The sequence below is a fragment of the Giraffa tippelskirchi genome, chromosome 8, assembly GCF_054371585.1.
Source record: "Giraffa tippelskirchi isolate mGirTip1 chromosome 8, T2T-mGirTip1v1.2.pri, whole genome shotgun sequence".
Lineage (NCBI taxonomy): Eukaryota > Metazoa > Chordata > Mammalia > Artiodactyla > Giraffidae > Giraffa > Giraffa tippelskirchi.
In genome coordinates, this window is record NC_137282.1 from 99,512,698 (window position 1) to 99,529,085 (window position 16,388).

Below are 16,388 nucleotides of genomic sequence, written 5' to 3' on the forward strand. Positions count from 1 at the left end.
CCATTATTTTTTACTTTAACCATAAAACCCACAGAACAATCAGTCTTACAGAGTAATTGTGAGGAACAATAAATGTAGATATCTCTGAAGTGCCCTAACAAATGTATCAACCTTTCCAAATTTCTTTTCAGTCTCCCCTCTTCAAGTAGGCACCGATGGAATGAAATGGTATATTTCTCAGTTTGGGCCATTAAAAGAGCAGTTGCCTCCCAAAATTCAGCAGTGCAAAAGCACAACTGGAAAAAATTATTTTTTAAGTAAAAGATAACTTTGATCTACAAATTTGGACATCTGAAGTCTTTTGTGACAAGAGAAAGAAATGATTTAGGAAGCCTCTGGGCATATTTTACCAAGTGGGCTCCTGGCTCCTGGTATCTAAACTGGGAAGCCCATTTCTAAGGGCTTTAAATTCAGAATGCTAAGTATTTCCTAGATACTCTGTGCCCTCCAAACAGCAGCACAGGATTTGCTTTCAGTTTTGAACAAACATAACAATTCTATCAAAAAAAATAGGGGACATCAATTAAAAGACAGACATCTGGTGAGTGACAATTTTATCCAAGTGTGGAGCATCTAAAAGAATCCTAAGTCAGAGGACAGTTTCATCAAGAAACCAATCAATCTAGTTGAGCATATGATATTGTGAATCTCTCCAAACTGGTAGGAAGAAAATGATGCAGGGCACTAGGAAATTGAGCATTTAATGTAAATTACTACAAGATATATTATAATTTAATACATAAGAGAGTTGATTAATGAAGAAAAATTAAAATACATCCAGTTCATTCTCTACATGAGATTTATAAAAATTCATAAGTTCAGAGAATGCCAACAGAGATATTATAAGGAAATACGCTTTAGATTAAAAAAAAATAATCCCTAACTTAAAAATACACTATCACTATAGGAATTTCTATGTGCTTCTCCCCTCATCTGTATCTTTACTTCTTACTCCTGGTGAGTATAATGGCAGGGGCATTAATAGAACTTGGTGGCTCAGATAACCAGGTCTGAAATTTACAAACCTCTAAAATGTTAGCTCAAATGGTAAACCCACTGGAAGGACACGGTACTTTGGAGATTTATGTTACTGGATTGGATATTAAGAACAAAAAATATAAAATAAGCAAAATGGAAATAGTAAAGGGAAGAAATATAGTTTTGAGTAAAATTAAAATTATCCCCTAAGATCTATGAATTGCTGATTAGAACCTCAGAAATCATCACTGAGTACCCACAACATAAAATCTAGAAAACAGGAAATGAAGAGAAACATGTTAACTGCATAATTTTCACTGTTGTCTAGTTGAGAGAATATGTGGACTCTAGAAAATCGGTTGCCAATATAACAGTGACTGATTAGAATCATCCCTTAAAAATAAAAAATAAACAAATAAATAATAAACCAAACTCATTGTTATGGACTAAATGCTGTGCCCTCCAAATTTCATATGTTGAAATCCTGACTTCCAATCCAATGTAATGATATTGGAGGTATGGCCTTTGGGAGTAATTAGGATTAGGTAAGGTCATGAGGTGGGGTCCTAATGATAGGATTAGTACCCTTATACGAAGAGACACCAGAGAGCTTGCTCCCTCTTCCTCTCATAGGAGGACATAGTGAGAAGGCCAGGAAGAAAGCTCTCACTGCTGCTGCTAAGTTGCTTCAGTCGTGTCCAACTCTGTGCGACCCCATAGACGGCAGCCCACCAGGCTCCGCCATCCCTGGGATTCTCCAGGCAAGAACACTAGAGTGGGTTGCCATTTCCTTCTCCAATGCATTAAAGGGAAAAGTAAAAGTGAAGTTGCTCAGTCGTGTCCAACTCTTAGCGACCCCATGGACTGTAGCCTACCAGGCTCCTCCGTCCATGGGATTTTCCAGGCAAGAGTCCTGGAGTGGGGTGCCATTGCCTTCTCTGAAAGCTCTCACTAGGAACCAAATTAGCCAGCTCCTTGATCCTAGACGTCAGCCTCCGGAACTCTGAGAAATAAAATTCTCTTGTTTAAGCCACCTAATCCACAGTATTTTGTGATGGCAGCCTGAGCTGATAATATACTCTTTGCCCCAGTTCTTTGATTTTATATTTACCTGGGAACTGATTTTCAATTCAGTTTATGAATGGGTACAACATGACCAGAATCCACATAACTGATAGGAAATAGAACTCTCACCTAGTTTAACCACCCATTTTATGCCTGAATCTTTAACATGATATAGGCATTGACTAACCGGTCTTGGAAGCTATACTTGAACCCCTTTAGTGAGAAGAACTTGCTTCATTTCAAGGCATTTGCATTTGATCCATTTCTGGGCCAGACACTATCACTCTGCCCTATAGCTACAAAAACGCATCTGCAAACCTTGAGATAGAATTTATCAAACAACTATTATGTGATGTTTTCACCTCAGTATATTTTTTCTACCTTACAGATACAGACACTAAGGCTCAAAAAAATTAAGTAATCTACTAATGATCAGATCTTTAAGCATCAGTGGATCTGGGGATTGATTCCACATCTCTGAACTCAACAACTATTTTCTTTTCACCACACCAGTGAATCTCTAAACTATATTGATTTTGAAAACAGATGACATTGAAAAATAAGTATAAATATAAATACTTAAATATTCCTTTTAAAGCCCACTTTGGAGATTGCTGTACTTTATCACATTAGCTTCCTTATACTCAAGAGACAATAAAAAGCTAGATCAGTGGGAGTATATTCATATTGAAAAATGCCGGAACCTAACATTCGGAAATAATGATTACTATTCTGAACACGAAGACTAGTAAATCTACTATTTTAAAGATCACTTTCAACAGAACTACACGCTTCAAGTGTTAAATTTTTAACCTTAGGAGAGTCATACTGCATTAATATTTCATTGGAGAAATGTCAAGGAAAACTTGAATCACAGATCTGATGCTGGGGTCACTGTAAATGGCTCCTTTCCTTTTGGAACCAATGGATTAAAAAGAGTCAATAGAGTTAACTCAGGTCACTAAAGGGGTGGGGTAGAGTCTTGACTACTGTAGCAGATTAAACTATTTAAATAAAAACAGAGTTGTTACTATAAGCATCTTCATAAAATTTTCTAATATTTCTAAAACTAAGATCATGGCATCTGGTCCCATCACTTCATGGCAGATAGATGGGGAAACAGTGGAAACAATGGCTGACTTTATTTTTCTGGGCTCCAAAATCACTGCAGATGGTGATTGCAGCCATGAAATTAAAAGACACTTACTCCTTGGAAGGAAAGTTATGACCAACCTAGACAGCATATTAAAAAGCAGAGACATTACTTTGTCAACAAAGGTCCGTCTAGTCAAGGCTATGGTTTTTCCAGTGGTCATGTATGGATGTGAGAGTTGGACTATAAAGAAAGCTGAGCGCCAAAGAATTGATGCTTTTGAACTGTGGTGTTGGAGAAGACTCTTGAGAGTCCCTTGGACTGCAAGGAGATCCAACCAGTCCATCCTAAAGGAGATCAGTCCTGGGTGTTCATTGGTAGGACTGATGTTGAAGTTGAAACTGTAATACTTTGGCCACCTGATGCAAAGAGCTGACTCATTGGAAAAGACCTTGATGCTGGGAAAGATTGAGGGCAGGAGGAGAAGGGGATGGTAGAAGATGAGATGGTTAGATGGCATCACCAACTCAATGGACATGAGTTTGGGTAAACTCCGGGAGTTGGTGATGGACAGGGAGGCCTGTCGTGCTGTGGTTAATGGGGTCGCAAAGAGTCGGACACGACTGAGCAACTGAACTGAACTGAACTATGTTAACTGTTCTCTTTCTGTCCTAAATTGCTATGCTTTGCCTGTAGCAGGGGAAAAAAAATCCTAGATATCTACAACTAAATGCTGCTCCAGAGTAAATTAAAAGGCATCATGTAAACATATTTTAGGCAGGAGAAGGCAAGTTTTAAATGGAGACATTCGTTGATCTATTATGATTCAGAATAGTAAGTAAAAATTAAAACCTCTTTTCTACATGGGATTTTCCTGCTGTGAAACTTATAGGAGAGTAATAACTCACCAAGCCTCACTTTTACAATCATTATTTTGAGATAGGATGGTTTTACACTAAAATGTTAAATTCTGTAATTATCGCATTAAGTGTCATTTGTTCAGTCCCATTAAAGCAAAAGTCAGAAAAGCAAGAATTGTCCCCAGATTCAACAGATGACAAAGACACTTCCTGAGGTTAACAACACAGAGAGAAATCTGAGCTATGCCCTTGATGTATGGACAAAGAACCAAAACCTGGGGGAAAATGTGGCCTTAAGCACCCCAAGAGGCATAAAACTCAAAGCAGTCATATAAGAACTTTACTTACATTTGCAAAAATAAAATGCCAGTCCAATAAGAGATGGCTTGAAAACTTTAAAAAGAGATAAGTCCCTCATACCATAAAACTTATAGGAGAATCTTCTCCTTGTCATAGCCACTGGGATCATGTTTCACTTTTGCACTGTCCAATGTCCAGTTCCTCCCTTTTGTACGTACTACTGCTATAAATTATCCTCCCAAACTAGCAAAATGTCACTTAAAGTAAAAGTGGTTTGCTTATATTCTTATATTTAACATTTTTCATGCATCCCTTCCAAACAAAGGAAGAATTCAGAGCATTCATCATTAAAAGGGACACTGCACCAGGTCTTCAAAGAGAGGAGAAAAATATGAACACTGCTTTAAATGCTCAAGAACAAATCAGGTGACTGGCATAAATAACGATGGTCTTTTTCTCCCTCCCATTTCATGTGCTTTAGGTTTTCACAATGACAGATACAAGATACAGAGACATGCAGGGAGGAGCAGAGGCCATTTTCAACACTTAGAACATTCTCTTTTATTTTCAATGTCATAATGCCAAAGAAAAACATTCTCAGATCCAAAATCAAATTAATTCTTTAAACCTTCCTCACCAAAAATGGGAAATATCTAACTGTACAATTTTGAATCCTGTTATGGCAAAGACTTAAGGAGCAGGGATGACCTTCTTAAGCCAGTGCAAACTAAACTTTAAAAACTCTGAAGTGACAAGTTTTCACTAGGCAAAGAGTCTGGCTCTTTTCTCTGATAAACAGTAGTCTCTTGCTCAGTCATTTAATTAAGTGGAAGCACTTTCTTTATGCCAGTAGGTTTTTAAGAAGCTAAGAAGCAGTGAAATGAGAGCTCTACTGTTCACATTTGGGCAAATGTAGGCAACTCAGATTCTCTTAATCTTGGAAGCATGAGCCTTTCCACCAAGATGAAAATTTCTGCATTAGGCAAATATAAATAGGAAATCTCCTAGCATCATTAAGTATTCAGAGTTCCTTAAAGTCATGGTTGAATTAATCATTTGCTTTTAGAATATTTTTCTCCAAGAACAGGAAAATGTTTAATAAATTTTAAATTATCCAAAATATTCTCTTTAGCCTTTACACATTTTCTTCATATGGCATGTCTCTGAAATTTAATAAAAGAAAGAAGTATTATGTGAATGGATTGCTTTCAAATTTAACTTAAGAAAAACTCAGTAACAGGAAGATGTTTTTGCAGTTTGGTAATTTGTATGCAGGTCACCTTCTATCACAATGAGAAACTGTGTGATAATAGAAGGAATTCCAGGCTCCATGCCATGGCCCTTGATTTTACATAATAATCCATACATCTGAACACCAAAATAAAAAAAGGAATCTGGACATTCACTCAGAGTTTGTTGAATTTCCTTTGTTGGTTATTAAACAAAGTTACTACTCAGTCCAAGAACAGACACACTTCAGGATACATCCTCATTTGTTTTTAAAAACCCTACTGGGCACCATACTTCCTTCTCCATTACTCCTGTATCGCTCACCCTTAAAAGCTGGATGGTACTTAATTCTATAGAAAGAATTAACAACAGCCTTGGGCCATCACCAAGAATCACTGGTTGTAACACAAAAGCATTCCATACTAGAGAAATGTGTTTGCATTTGTGGTTTTTCTGATGCCTTCAAATGAATGTTCCTACGTCATAACTACATCTGTTTGGATGCCTTTTTCCCCCTTGGGTAAATGAACAAAGGGACATGTTCTCAGAGTTTGCCTGATGGAAATTAACAGTCTACTTTCATCCTTGCCTTGTGTAGCTTTCTTTGAGTTGCTCTATTTGCTCGTGCTTTCTTTCATAAATTATCAGAAATCTAAAAATTATCACTAATTTGGTACCTTAAGAACACTAAGTAAATAAGACAATCTCCATCAAAAATAAAACAAAAAATTAAAGGAGGAGAGAGATTAGAGACATACTCCAGGGTAGAAAACTCATGGAAGTGATGACCCACTGATTAAGTGTTCACATTTTTCATCAAGTACGTGAACTTGCAGAATGTGATTGACTGAAGTACCCTGTAATGTAAGTTCAATTTAGCCTTTTGGGCTTGCCCGGGAAGTTTGCTTTTCAAGACATAAATTTCTTCAGTTTCAACTTTTTATATTTTATGCATGCATCCAAAAATCAGGGTGTCCGATATCTTGCCAGTGGGCATATACAAATGAATGGTAAGGCACATAAACTGGCTGAAAGAGAATTCCCATCAAATGTCAACCAGGCCACTGAGACAAACAAGTCTTCATTTGTTAATAAGCTGTGTACAGTTAGAGAGCTGAAAGTCAACCAAGGGTTTCTCATGAGTCTGATCATGAAAGCACAGTATTAAAATCCAAAAGAAAACAGTAAAAAGTTGTGGGTACACAGTTTTAGAAAATAAATGAAACAAAAGGTACTCACACTTTTGCTCCGGGAAAGCAAATCACAGGTATTTCTTTTCATGGTGGTGCTTTAAGTAATTCAGACAGGCAACAGTTGTTTCCAACGTCACTGCTCTCACTGCAACAACTGTCCACTCAAAAGCCAATTGGCATTCTGAAGAGAAAGGCAAGGAAATGTTTAATCACGTATATGATTAACACATGCACTTTGAAATGCTGTCTTAGAGTGGGACAGTAATTCTTCAGTTATTCATCAAAACAGGCTAAAATGGTGCTGTGTCTAAGTCGTAAAAGTACACACAAGCAACATTTCCAAAACGGTTTTTGTTAAATATAAGTTAGAGATTTCAGGCACCATCTGTTTTTCATTAAATATGTAAGTCTACATTTCTAGTGGCTGAAAAAAAAAATTAGGTATGGTAGTCACAACCTAAAGTTGCACGTATGAAATGAAGATGCATACTGACTTGCGTATGTCCTGATTCTGGCTGGTACAGCTAGGGACTCCTCAATTTTCCACCTAGAGATAGCTAAAGTAGCTTTGTTCACTGCTGGAATCTTACCCACATCTGAAAGCCCTCTGACCACAGTATCATGGCCTCTTGCTTCACTGGCAATCATCTACAGTACGTGGAAGACATTCCAGTGGCTCTTCAGTGAATTAGTGACCTCCCTACACATTCAGTTCAAAGAGGTTCCAAGGAATGGTTGAGAGAAATTGTTTACCTAGTCAAGCAGCAACTATTATCTTAAGAATATTCTACAGCAGCTGCCACATGAAAGACATGATAGCCACATTGCCTACTCTTCACTTCCACTAAGAAGATGATTCTGTGTTTTGAGCTTTGAAGAAAGAGCAAAGAGAATAGTTAAATGTGTTGTATTCCATTTCTGACATTCAGCTACATCTGGACATAGCTTAGAAGCTCATAGGGTATATTGGCATGTGAGTTGAAGTGCCTTTTGGGAAAGAAGCTCCCTTAAGTGAAAGAGGGCGAGGCAGACAGTCCTGACCAAACCACAAGAACTCTGACATTGTAGGTATAGACTGATTCTAACCACAGCATGTAGTTCTATCACTTAGATTTGTTCTAAGCTTCTCGGAAGACTTATGTCTGAGGGTGAATGAAAAGAATTTAACAGTGAGCAAGGTCTGAAGGAGTTTGTTTTGCTCAAATGACTGAAAAATATCAAAGTGCGGTGTAGTGTGAATTCTACATTCAAAAAATAATCCAAACAAAAAAACTATATGTACTTTTAAAAAAACATATGAAACTAAAGGAGAGAGGACTCCAGGCTACACAGTCTATCTGGGCCTCTGGGGGGAGGCCAGCTCGCAGTAGCAGGAGAACCCAGCCCACCCCACACCAGTGGACAGGTTCCTTCACTTGGCAACCTGCCGTAGTGCCCTCTCAAGGCTCAAAGATTTGTTTGGACACATGTGAGTCACACCTCAAGATTTATGAAAATAAAAGGGCGATGTTTTTAAGGAGACCAGAGACCCCACAACAGTATATTGGAGCCAGAATCAGAGAAATAGCATTTATTATTGCTCAGAATATACCTAGAAACAACTTGGGGATCCCAAAGGCACCAAGGAAAAAAGTCTTTTTCTGGGTTGATTCAAACGCTTGCCTGAAATTAGAGAAAAAAAAAAAGTACAATCAAATGTGAGTTGTTAGAATAAATATGGTCACTTTGAATGTGAATGGATTTTTTTTTAAGGAGTTGGGGTTAGAAGGTGGAACGGATCCACAAATGCTAAGTTCTAAGCTACTATACCTCTGGGAATTTAGTCATTTTCAATGGCATCCGGTCCCATCACTTCATGGCAGATAGATGGGCAAACAGTGGAAACAGTGGCTGACTTTATTTTTCTGGGCTCCAAAATCACTGCAGATGGTGACTGCAGCCATGAAATTAAAAGACACTTACTCCTTGGAAGGAAAGTTATGAACAACCTAGACAGCATATTAAAAAGCAGAGACATTACTTTGTCAACAAAAGTCCGTCTAGTCAAGGCTATGGTTTTTCCAGTAGTCATGTATGGATGTGAGAGTTGGACTATAAAGAAAGCTGAGCATCGAAGAATTGATGCTTTTGAACTGTGGTGCTGGAGAAGACTCTTGAGAGTCCCTTGGACTGCAAGGAGATCCAGCCAGTCCATCCTAAAGGAGATCAATCCCGGGTGTTCATTGGAAGGACGGATGTTGAAGCTGAAACTCCAATACTTTGGCCACCTGATGCGAAGAACTGACTCATTTGAAAAGACCCTGATGCTGGGGAAGATTGAGGGAAGGAGGAGAAGGGGACAACAGAGGATGAGATGGTTGGATGGCATCATCAACTCGATATGGACATGGGTTTGGGTGGACTCCGGGAGTTGGTGATGGACAGGGAGGCCTGTCGTGCTGTGGTTCATGGGGTCGAAAAGAGTCAGACACGACTGAGCGACTGAACTGAACTGAACTGATTGATTAGTCATAATGCCAAACATTTCCTGAGTTCTCAGAAAATGTGAAATTATGTTATTCACCTAGATCAATTTAAGAAGTGAATATAAATAATATAAACTGTGAACTAAATACTTCATACATAGGGAGGAAAAAAATCAGTTAAATTCTTTGGGAAGCTTACACACTATATCAGAGAAAAACTAATTCAAAATATTTAATTATTCATTCAGTATTTAATGAATACCGTTAAGGGTAACCATGGAATAGTTGCCCCAGTGGACTTTTAAATTAACTAATCAGTCAAATTTTTAAAAAAGAAGGATTTGATCTGATAAGGCTTGCTGAATTAATCAGGTTTTTAGCAAATTTGCCTTGACATATTTAAAGACCATCATTAAGAGATACTTTCCTTTAGGGATTTAGAACCTGTAGAAATCTGAATAGGCAAAGGGATTTAATTGAATCCTGACAGTAGATCCGATGACCTTTCTCAGTCTGTATACCTAAGGAGGCAATATGGCCTTGTTAAAGAGTAGGGACCCTGAAACCAAATAGATAGATTAGAATTTCACCTCTCCAGTGGAATTCTGTGCAGCTTGAGGTAAGTTACTTAACCTCTCTGAGCTTTTTTCAGATCTGAAAAAGGGCTATAATAATATTCATTTGTGTTTGAGTTTAAGTGAACTGCTGCTGCTGCTGCTAAGTAGCTTCAGTCGTGTCCAACTCCATGGACGGTAACCTACCAGGCTCCTCTGTCTGTGGGATTTTCCAGGCAAGAGTACTGGAGTGGGGTGCCATTGCCTTCTCCATTAAATGAACTAATGTATATAAAGTAGTGTCTAGGAGACGATGCTAGGCTATCACCACCACCACCACCATCATCCATCATTACTACCTTTTTTCCTCTTAATATTAAATAGCAAGCAACCACAACATTTCTCCCTTAAAAGTGTAAAATCCTTCAAATAAAAGAGTCTTAGGCAAATATACTTGCAGTTAAGCAGTAATGAATAACATAGCAGTTCGAGTCCCAGGAGTAAAGAGAACACATTCATATTAGGATCATTTAAGGAGGGTTACGTAAAGAGACTGTTTTAAAAGATGTGAGTAGGGCACAGAAACCCATAAAGGATGGTGAGGTAGCTGGAGCTAGCTGTAATGGAGTTTTTACCACCCCAGGCTAAGGGACAAGGAGAGGGATGGGTCAGTATTCCCAGACAATAACCTGTCATAGAGTGGGTTGCCTTGAGAAGGAAGCTTATTGTCTGGGACATAGCTAGCCTCAGGTGACTCTGAAGGGCAAGAGATGAGGGAATAAACTTCATTACATTCTCCTCTATCCCTCTGATCTCCTGCTGGGACTCCCCACCAGCCAAATGCAAGGAAGCCAGAAGGCAGAGAAAGCTGCTGCCTACAACTCATTGGCCAGCCTCCTGCCAGGCAAAGTGACTCCTAGGGTGGGGCAGGGAGGAGGATGTAGCTGAGGGGACAGGAAAGCTGTTCCACACAAATATGATCTGCAGTCTATGAAGAAGATGGCACTTTTCTGCCATCTCATCTCAGCAAACATCTATCGTTTACCTTTAATCCTTCCAACAACTCTTGAGGTGGATATTGTTATTATCCCCATCACAAAGAAGATGAAACAATCAGTTTCAAGAAGTAGGTTGCCAAGTAAATAGCAGCAGAACCAGGATTCAAACCTGATTTTTCCAACTCCAAAGTCCAATTTTTTGTCTATCCTAATATCTTGCTTTGCTGCCAAAATCATGGATCAATGCATTTTCTCTTTAAATGAAGTATAGTTGATTTGGAGAAGGAAATGGCAACCCACTCCAGTATTCTTGCCTGGAGAATCCCATGGACAGAGGAGCCTGGTGGGCTACAGTCCATGGCGTCGCAAAGAGTTGGACACAACTGAGCACACAGCACATAGTTGATTGGCTCAGATGGGAAAGAATCTGCCTGCAATGCAGGAGACCTGGGTTTGATCCCTAGGTGGGGAAGATCCCCTGGAGGAGGGAATGGCAATCCTCTCAAGTATTCTTGCCTGGAGAATTCCATGGACAGAGGAGCCTGGCAGTGCATGGGGTCACAAACAGTCAGGCACGACTGAGTCACTAACATGTCTACTTTCTTTATAGCTGATTTACAGTGTTATATTAAATTCAGGTATACAGCAAAGTGATTCTGTTACAATACAGACAGATAGGTAGTTAGAGATGTATGTGTTCTTTTTTAGATTTTTTTCCATTATAGGCTATTACAAGATACTGAATATAGTTCCTTGCGCTATAATTAGGCTCCTGTTGTTTATCTATTTTATGTATAATAGTGTGTATCTGTTAATCCCAAACTCCTAGTTTATCCCTCTCCCCCTGCTTTCCCCTTTGATAGCCCTAAGTTTGTTTTCTATGAGTCTATTTGTTTTGTAAATATATGATATCACTTAGATGTAGAATCTAAAAAATGACACAAATGAAGCAATGCATTTTAATTTTCAACAAGTGGTAACCTCTGCAAGCATCAAAGCTGAGCCTAAACCAAACAATGTTTGATAAAAAAAAAATCTCCTCTCAGCAAAGCAGTTGTCTTAGCTCCTACAAATTCTTCCCTCAGCAAAGATAATGTAGTGAGGCAGCAGAAACACTTTCTCCCTCCAGGTGCAGTAAAACGCCAACCAGGTTGGGGGAGACACACAGGCGATTTCATCACTTGAGGAGTTTTCACATAAAAGTTAATTAGGGAGAAGGAAGAGTCAGATCCAGCAGAAAACACACTTTAGGAAATAAAAATGGAGAGTAGCTAAGTCAGATAGAGGGTGTCGGCACATTCAAAGATGGAATCTGAGCTGGAGCACCGGGATAAATTTTGCTGCTTTGATGCAAGGAAAGGGAGTTAAGACAAGTTCTTTCCTGGAGACTGAGAATTTACAGAGTGGAAACACCTCATCTGTGAGCCTTCTCACCTGGGTGTTGGAAGAAATAGGTTCCACTTGTATCAGTGTCATATACATGAACTGGATAGTGTTAGGAAAATCCCTTACCTTTTTTCTTCTACCAGTTATTAGCTTCTCTGTAAAGATAACAGTATTTCCACAACCCACCTTATGGGGTTGTCGGGGTGAATTTGATAATATCTGAGAAAGTTTTCTGGAAACTATAAAGTTCCCTTCAAATGTCAATCAATTCTATTCATTTAAACAACAAATGTGCCAATGTATTCTAAATATGAGTGGAAAGGGGTTCTAACTATTTGCAAATATTAGAGAGGCTATTAAAAGTATTTTATATGTTTCAGAGGAATTTTTTCATTCTTCATTTACCTCCCTTGGAACTAACATTTTTTTCTTCTGCATGATAGTAAATATGTTTTGATTGCTGAATTATAAAGCCACTGAAATGCATTACTTTAAAATATGCATTTATTGAGCATCTCATATGTGCTAGGCAGTGTACTAATTTCTCAGATGTCCACCAAAATTTCCAGATTCAGGGAGAAAGGATTATGAGGGTACAGTTGCCTATAAATGATCAAGGAATCTGTGTCTCCAATTTAATGTCTTCTCCACCTCATCAAGATAGATTTGTAGACAGAAAATAGCAGAAAGTAGACATGAAAGTGAAACCAGGATAGGTTCTCTCTTTTATTAGATTCTACTCTAAAAGGAAAATACTAGAAATGGCACATATAAAAAAAGTTATATCACTATAAAAGACCATCAAATGAACTGCAATAAAAACAAGATCATGCACCAAAATATGTACAGGCAAGAAAGGAAGCAGCAATGCAAGAACTAAATGCTAAAACAGTTAAAAGAAAAGAAGCACATGAAGGTATAAAAATCAGATTTTTCATGACAGTGTGAGTTGTCCCCATAGCTCACAAGTGCCTGCTAATTGGCACTTCCCACACATATGGTGGGTAAATTAGACATCTGCCTCAGTGTCCCTTTGCTAAGTCTGTAGTAGAGACAACGGAAGAAAGTAAACTTCTATTTTCCAAAGTTGTGAATTAAGACAAAGGATACCTTCTTGGTTCAGATTTAAACATTACCATAGTGGCTTCTTATTTATACCTCCTCTTTTTCTAGGGTAGCCTGTGAAGGCTGTCTGTTATCTAAGTGCCTGCTAGAAGCTGTAGAATCTGAAATCTAGAAAAGAGTTCACAGTGTAATGAGGAAACCGAGGTATAAGAGTGAACTTGATGTGCCTAAGGTCACAGAGCTACCTCCTTGGACAAGGTAGAAGTTAGACTGAGGCCTCTGCACTGTGTCCAGGGTTCTGCCCAGCTGAGGAATCTGCCTTAAGCTGGGTTCTCTTAAATTCCACTCTATATGCCAACCCACTGGCCCCTCTCAGCATGCCCAGCAAAGCTCAACAATTTGGTTCTTGCTGGAGTCAGAGCAATTTACTTATAACACAAGGATGGCCTGTATCACAGGATCTTAACTCCTGCTCTGGAGGGTGGGCCCCTTCAGTTACCTCTGCATGGACCCAGAGGTGTTTGAACTAGAAGAGCCAGGTGATGTGTAATTCACATCTTTAATCTGACCTTGTCCCGTACTCTATTCACAAAATGAACCATAGACCCTCATCTGAACGGTCTAATCACTCAAAACACCTGAGCCACGTGGATTTCTATCTGCTATCCCTACATATACATTCTCAGTATTCTTCCATTCGCCAACCTTTCTAAATCCTTCTATTCTTCAAAATCCAGCAAAAGTGTTTCCTTCTAACAATAATTTGCCCTGCAGCACCATGTCACGTAATTTTCTGCTTTCTCTGAATACTGACAATAAGGTCTTCATTGCACCACAAAATAATATACTATCTTTCATTTCTTTCACTAACTGCCTTATAGGTTTAATTTTTCCTCCCTCAACTGGGGGTTGAATAAAGTACATTTTAATGCTTTTTCTGCACTGAAAGTTATATATTTATAAAATACAAATTCTAAAAGTTGAGAGTAATTCATTATCATTCCTTTTGCCCTTTTTATAATGTTGAACATAGTGTTGAATATTCAGCAACTGCTTAACAAAATATATTTTTAAAATAAAAGTATAAATCCATAAGAAAAACATGAGCATTTTAATTAATAACCAGTGTAAATTGGAAATAAAAATGTATCAAAATGTATTCAACCTCAGTATTTAATGAAGAGATGAAAATTAAAATCTCAAGGTTTTTGCTTGTCTTGCTTACAAATGAGCTAATTTAAGGTTTTTTAAAAATAAAATATTTGATAATGATATACATGATAAAATATGCAACTCATATATTGTTTATCAGTTTCAAAGTGATATAAGTCTTTGGAAAGGAATTTGATAATAAAGTACCAAAATCTATAATGGTGTTTTATATTTTGACATAGTAATTCAGGAATAACATGGAATATGGAAAGTGCTTTATATGCAAAAGCATTCTCAGCAATGCTAATTACAATTACAAAAATTTGGAAACAATTTAGATGTTCAGTAATAATGGACTAGCTAAAGATAATATGAGACACTTCATGATGTACTATGCAGTTGAAAATAGATTTTCACGAGAGATTTTAATTACATGAGAAAATTCCCCTGCTATAATGTTAAATGAAAAGAGCAAGATTAAAGTTGTATATACAGTATGATCCTCTCTCATACCCCGAGCTCTCATAACTGAGCTTTCAAATTTATGCATTTGAAAGCATGCCAGATGACTCTGCTTGGAAGATCCACAAGCATACAACACGCCCATGTATGAACTCAACCTTTCTTCTTTCTTCACTCCCAAATATGTTTTTGCTTGCATCCTCTTCCTCTCAGTTAATGGCACCAACATCCACCCAGCCACAGCAGCCAAAATCCTGAGCCTCTCCCACTCCTGGTCACCCACGCTCAATCAGTGGTTATATCCTGCCATGCACCTGGCAAAAATTTCACAGTTCTATCCTCTCTTTGCATGTTTCCCACCACTACTCTGAAAACTCTTTCAGAGTTTTACCTGCACCATTTCAGGTACCTTGTAATATGCTTTCTTGTCATCACCACTACCTGCTCATCCCTCCATACATCATATTTCACTCATTTGTTACACTGAGCCGCTTGTGGTTCCCCACGCACTCCATGCTGTTTCCTACCTCTGCGTCCTTGTGTTCTTTTTTTTTCCTCCCTTTCCTCTTCCCTATATCCATTTCCTTTCTTCTTTACTTGACTACTCCTGTTTCAACACTCAGTTGAAATGTCATCTCCTCCTGGAAGAGTTTCCTGATTCTCTCACCATTTCTACCCCACCCCCACTGCCAATTTGAACCCAGGCCTCTCTCTTCCACCTTCCATGTCTTCTGAATGCCCCAAATGCATATTTGCCAAATTATCCTGCAATGATCTGTGTCTCACTGACGCTGCCATTCTGAACTCTATGAACCTTGAGGGTAAAAAACATTTCATGCTTGTATATGCGATCATCACATAACATACACTCATATTTTTTTTTCACTGAATTCTGCCAAATTGAACTGCTTCCCTTGACTAGAATTATGAGAAGGAAAGCACATTTTGTCTCTACACTAAAAAACACTTTCCTGTGTACTTTATCCAAATCCAAATCCATCATTCTATTGCCTTCTTTTCCCCAAAACAATAACAACAGTCCTTCCTCTCCATTCACCAGACATTGACTAGACACTTGCGGTATGCAATCAACTGTGCTACGGTCTAGGGATGCAAAGATAAATGTGATAAAAAATCACTCTCCACAAGAAGCTCTCAGATTAGAGGGGGAGAGAGACAAATAGCACAACACAATACACACTCTGACAGAGGCTCAGAATAGCTGCTGTGGGACCCAGAGGAGGCAGAAAGTGATTCATCTGCCTCAAGGCTTCAAAGTCTGTTCCCAGTTATTCTGCTCTTATGAATACTAAGTTATTCAAATAACATTTCATATACTGATGTTTTTCCCCAAGTGGAGAGAAAGGAATGTGGAAGTCAGGCCAAGCCGTTCCTTTCATCTCTTTGCATGTCTGGTTAGACCTCTGTCCCTGCAGAAAAGTCAGCTGTGGGACTCTACACCCAGGACATGTTCTGTAAATGCCCCTCAAATGATTTATAGATAATTGCACTCATGTAAGAGAACAGAAGCCACTTTTGATTTCAGCACAGATTTACTGTAAAATAATTGATGTTTTGCAAAATGAA

General features: G+C 38.4%; 1 protein-coding gene across 1 annotated transcript in view; it reads right to left on the minus strand.

Moving 5' to 3' along the window:
• The window catches only part of PDE4D (phosphodiesterase 4D), a 1,572,405-nt gene that overhangs the window by 1,227,366 nt on the left and 328,651 nt on the right, over positions 1-16,388 (minus strand). Inside the window, exon 3 of the mRNA XM_081524298.1 lies at positions 6,766-6,900. Coding sequence (XP_081380424.1) covers positions 6,766-6,807 — 42 coding nt within the window. The 5' untranslated portion in view covers positions 6,808-6,900. The remainder of the gene's footprint in view (positions 1-6,765; positions 6,901-16,388) is intronic.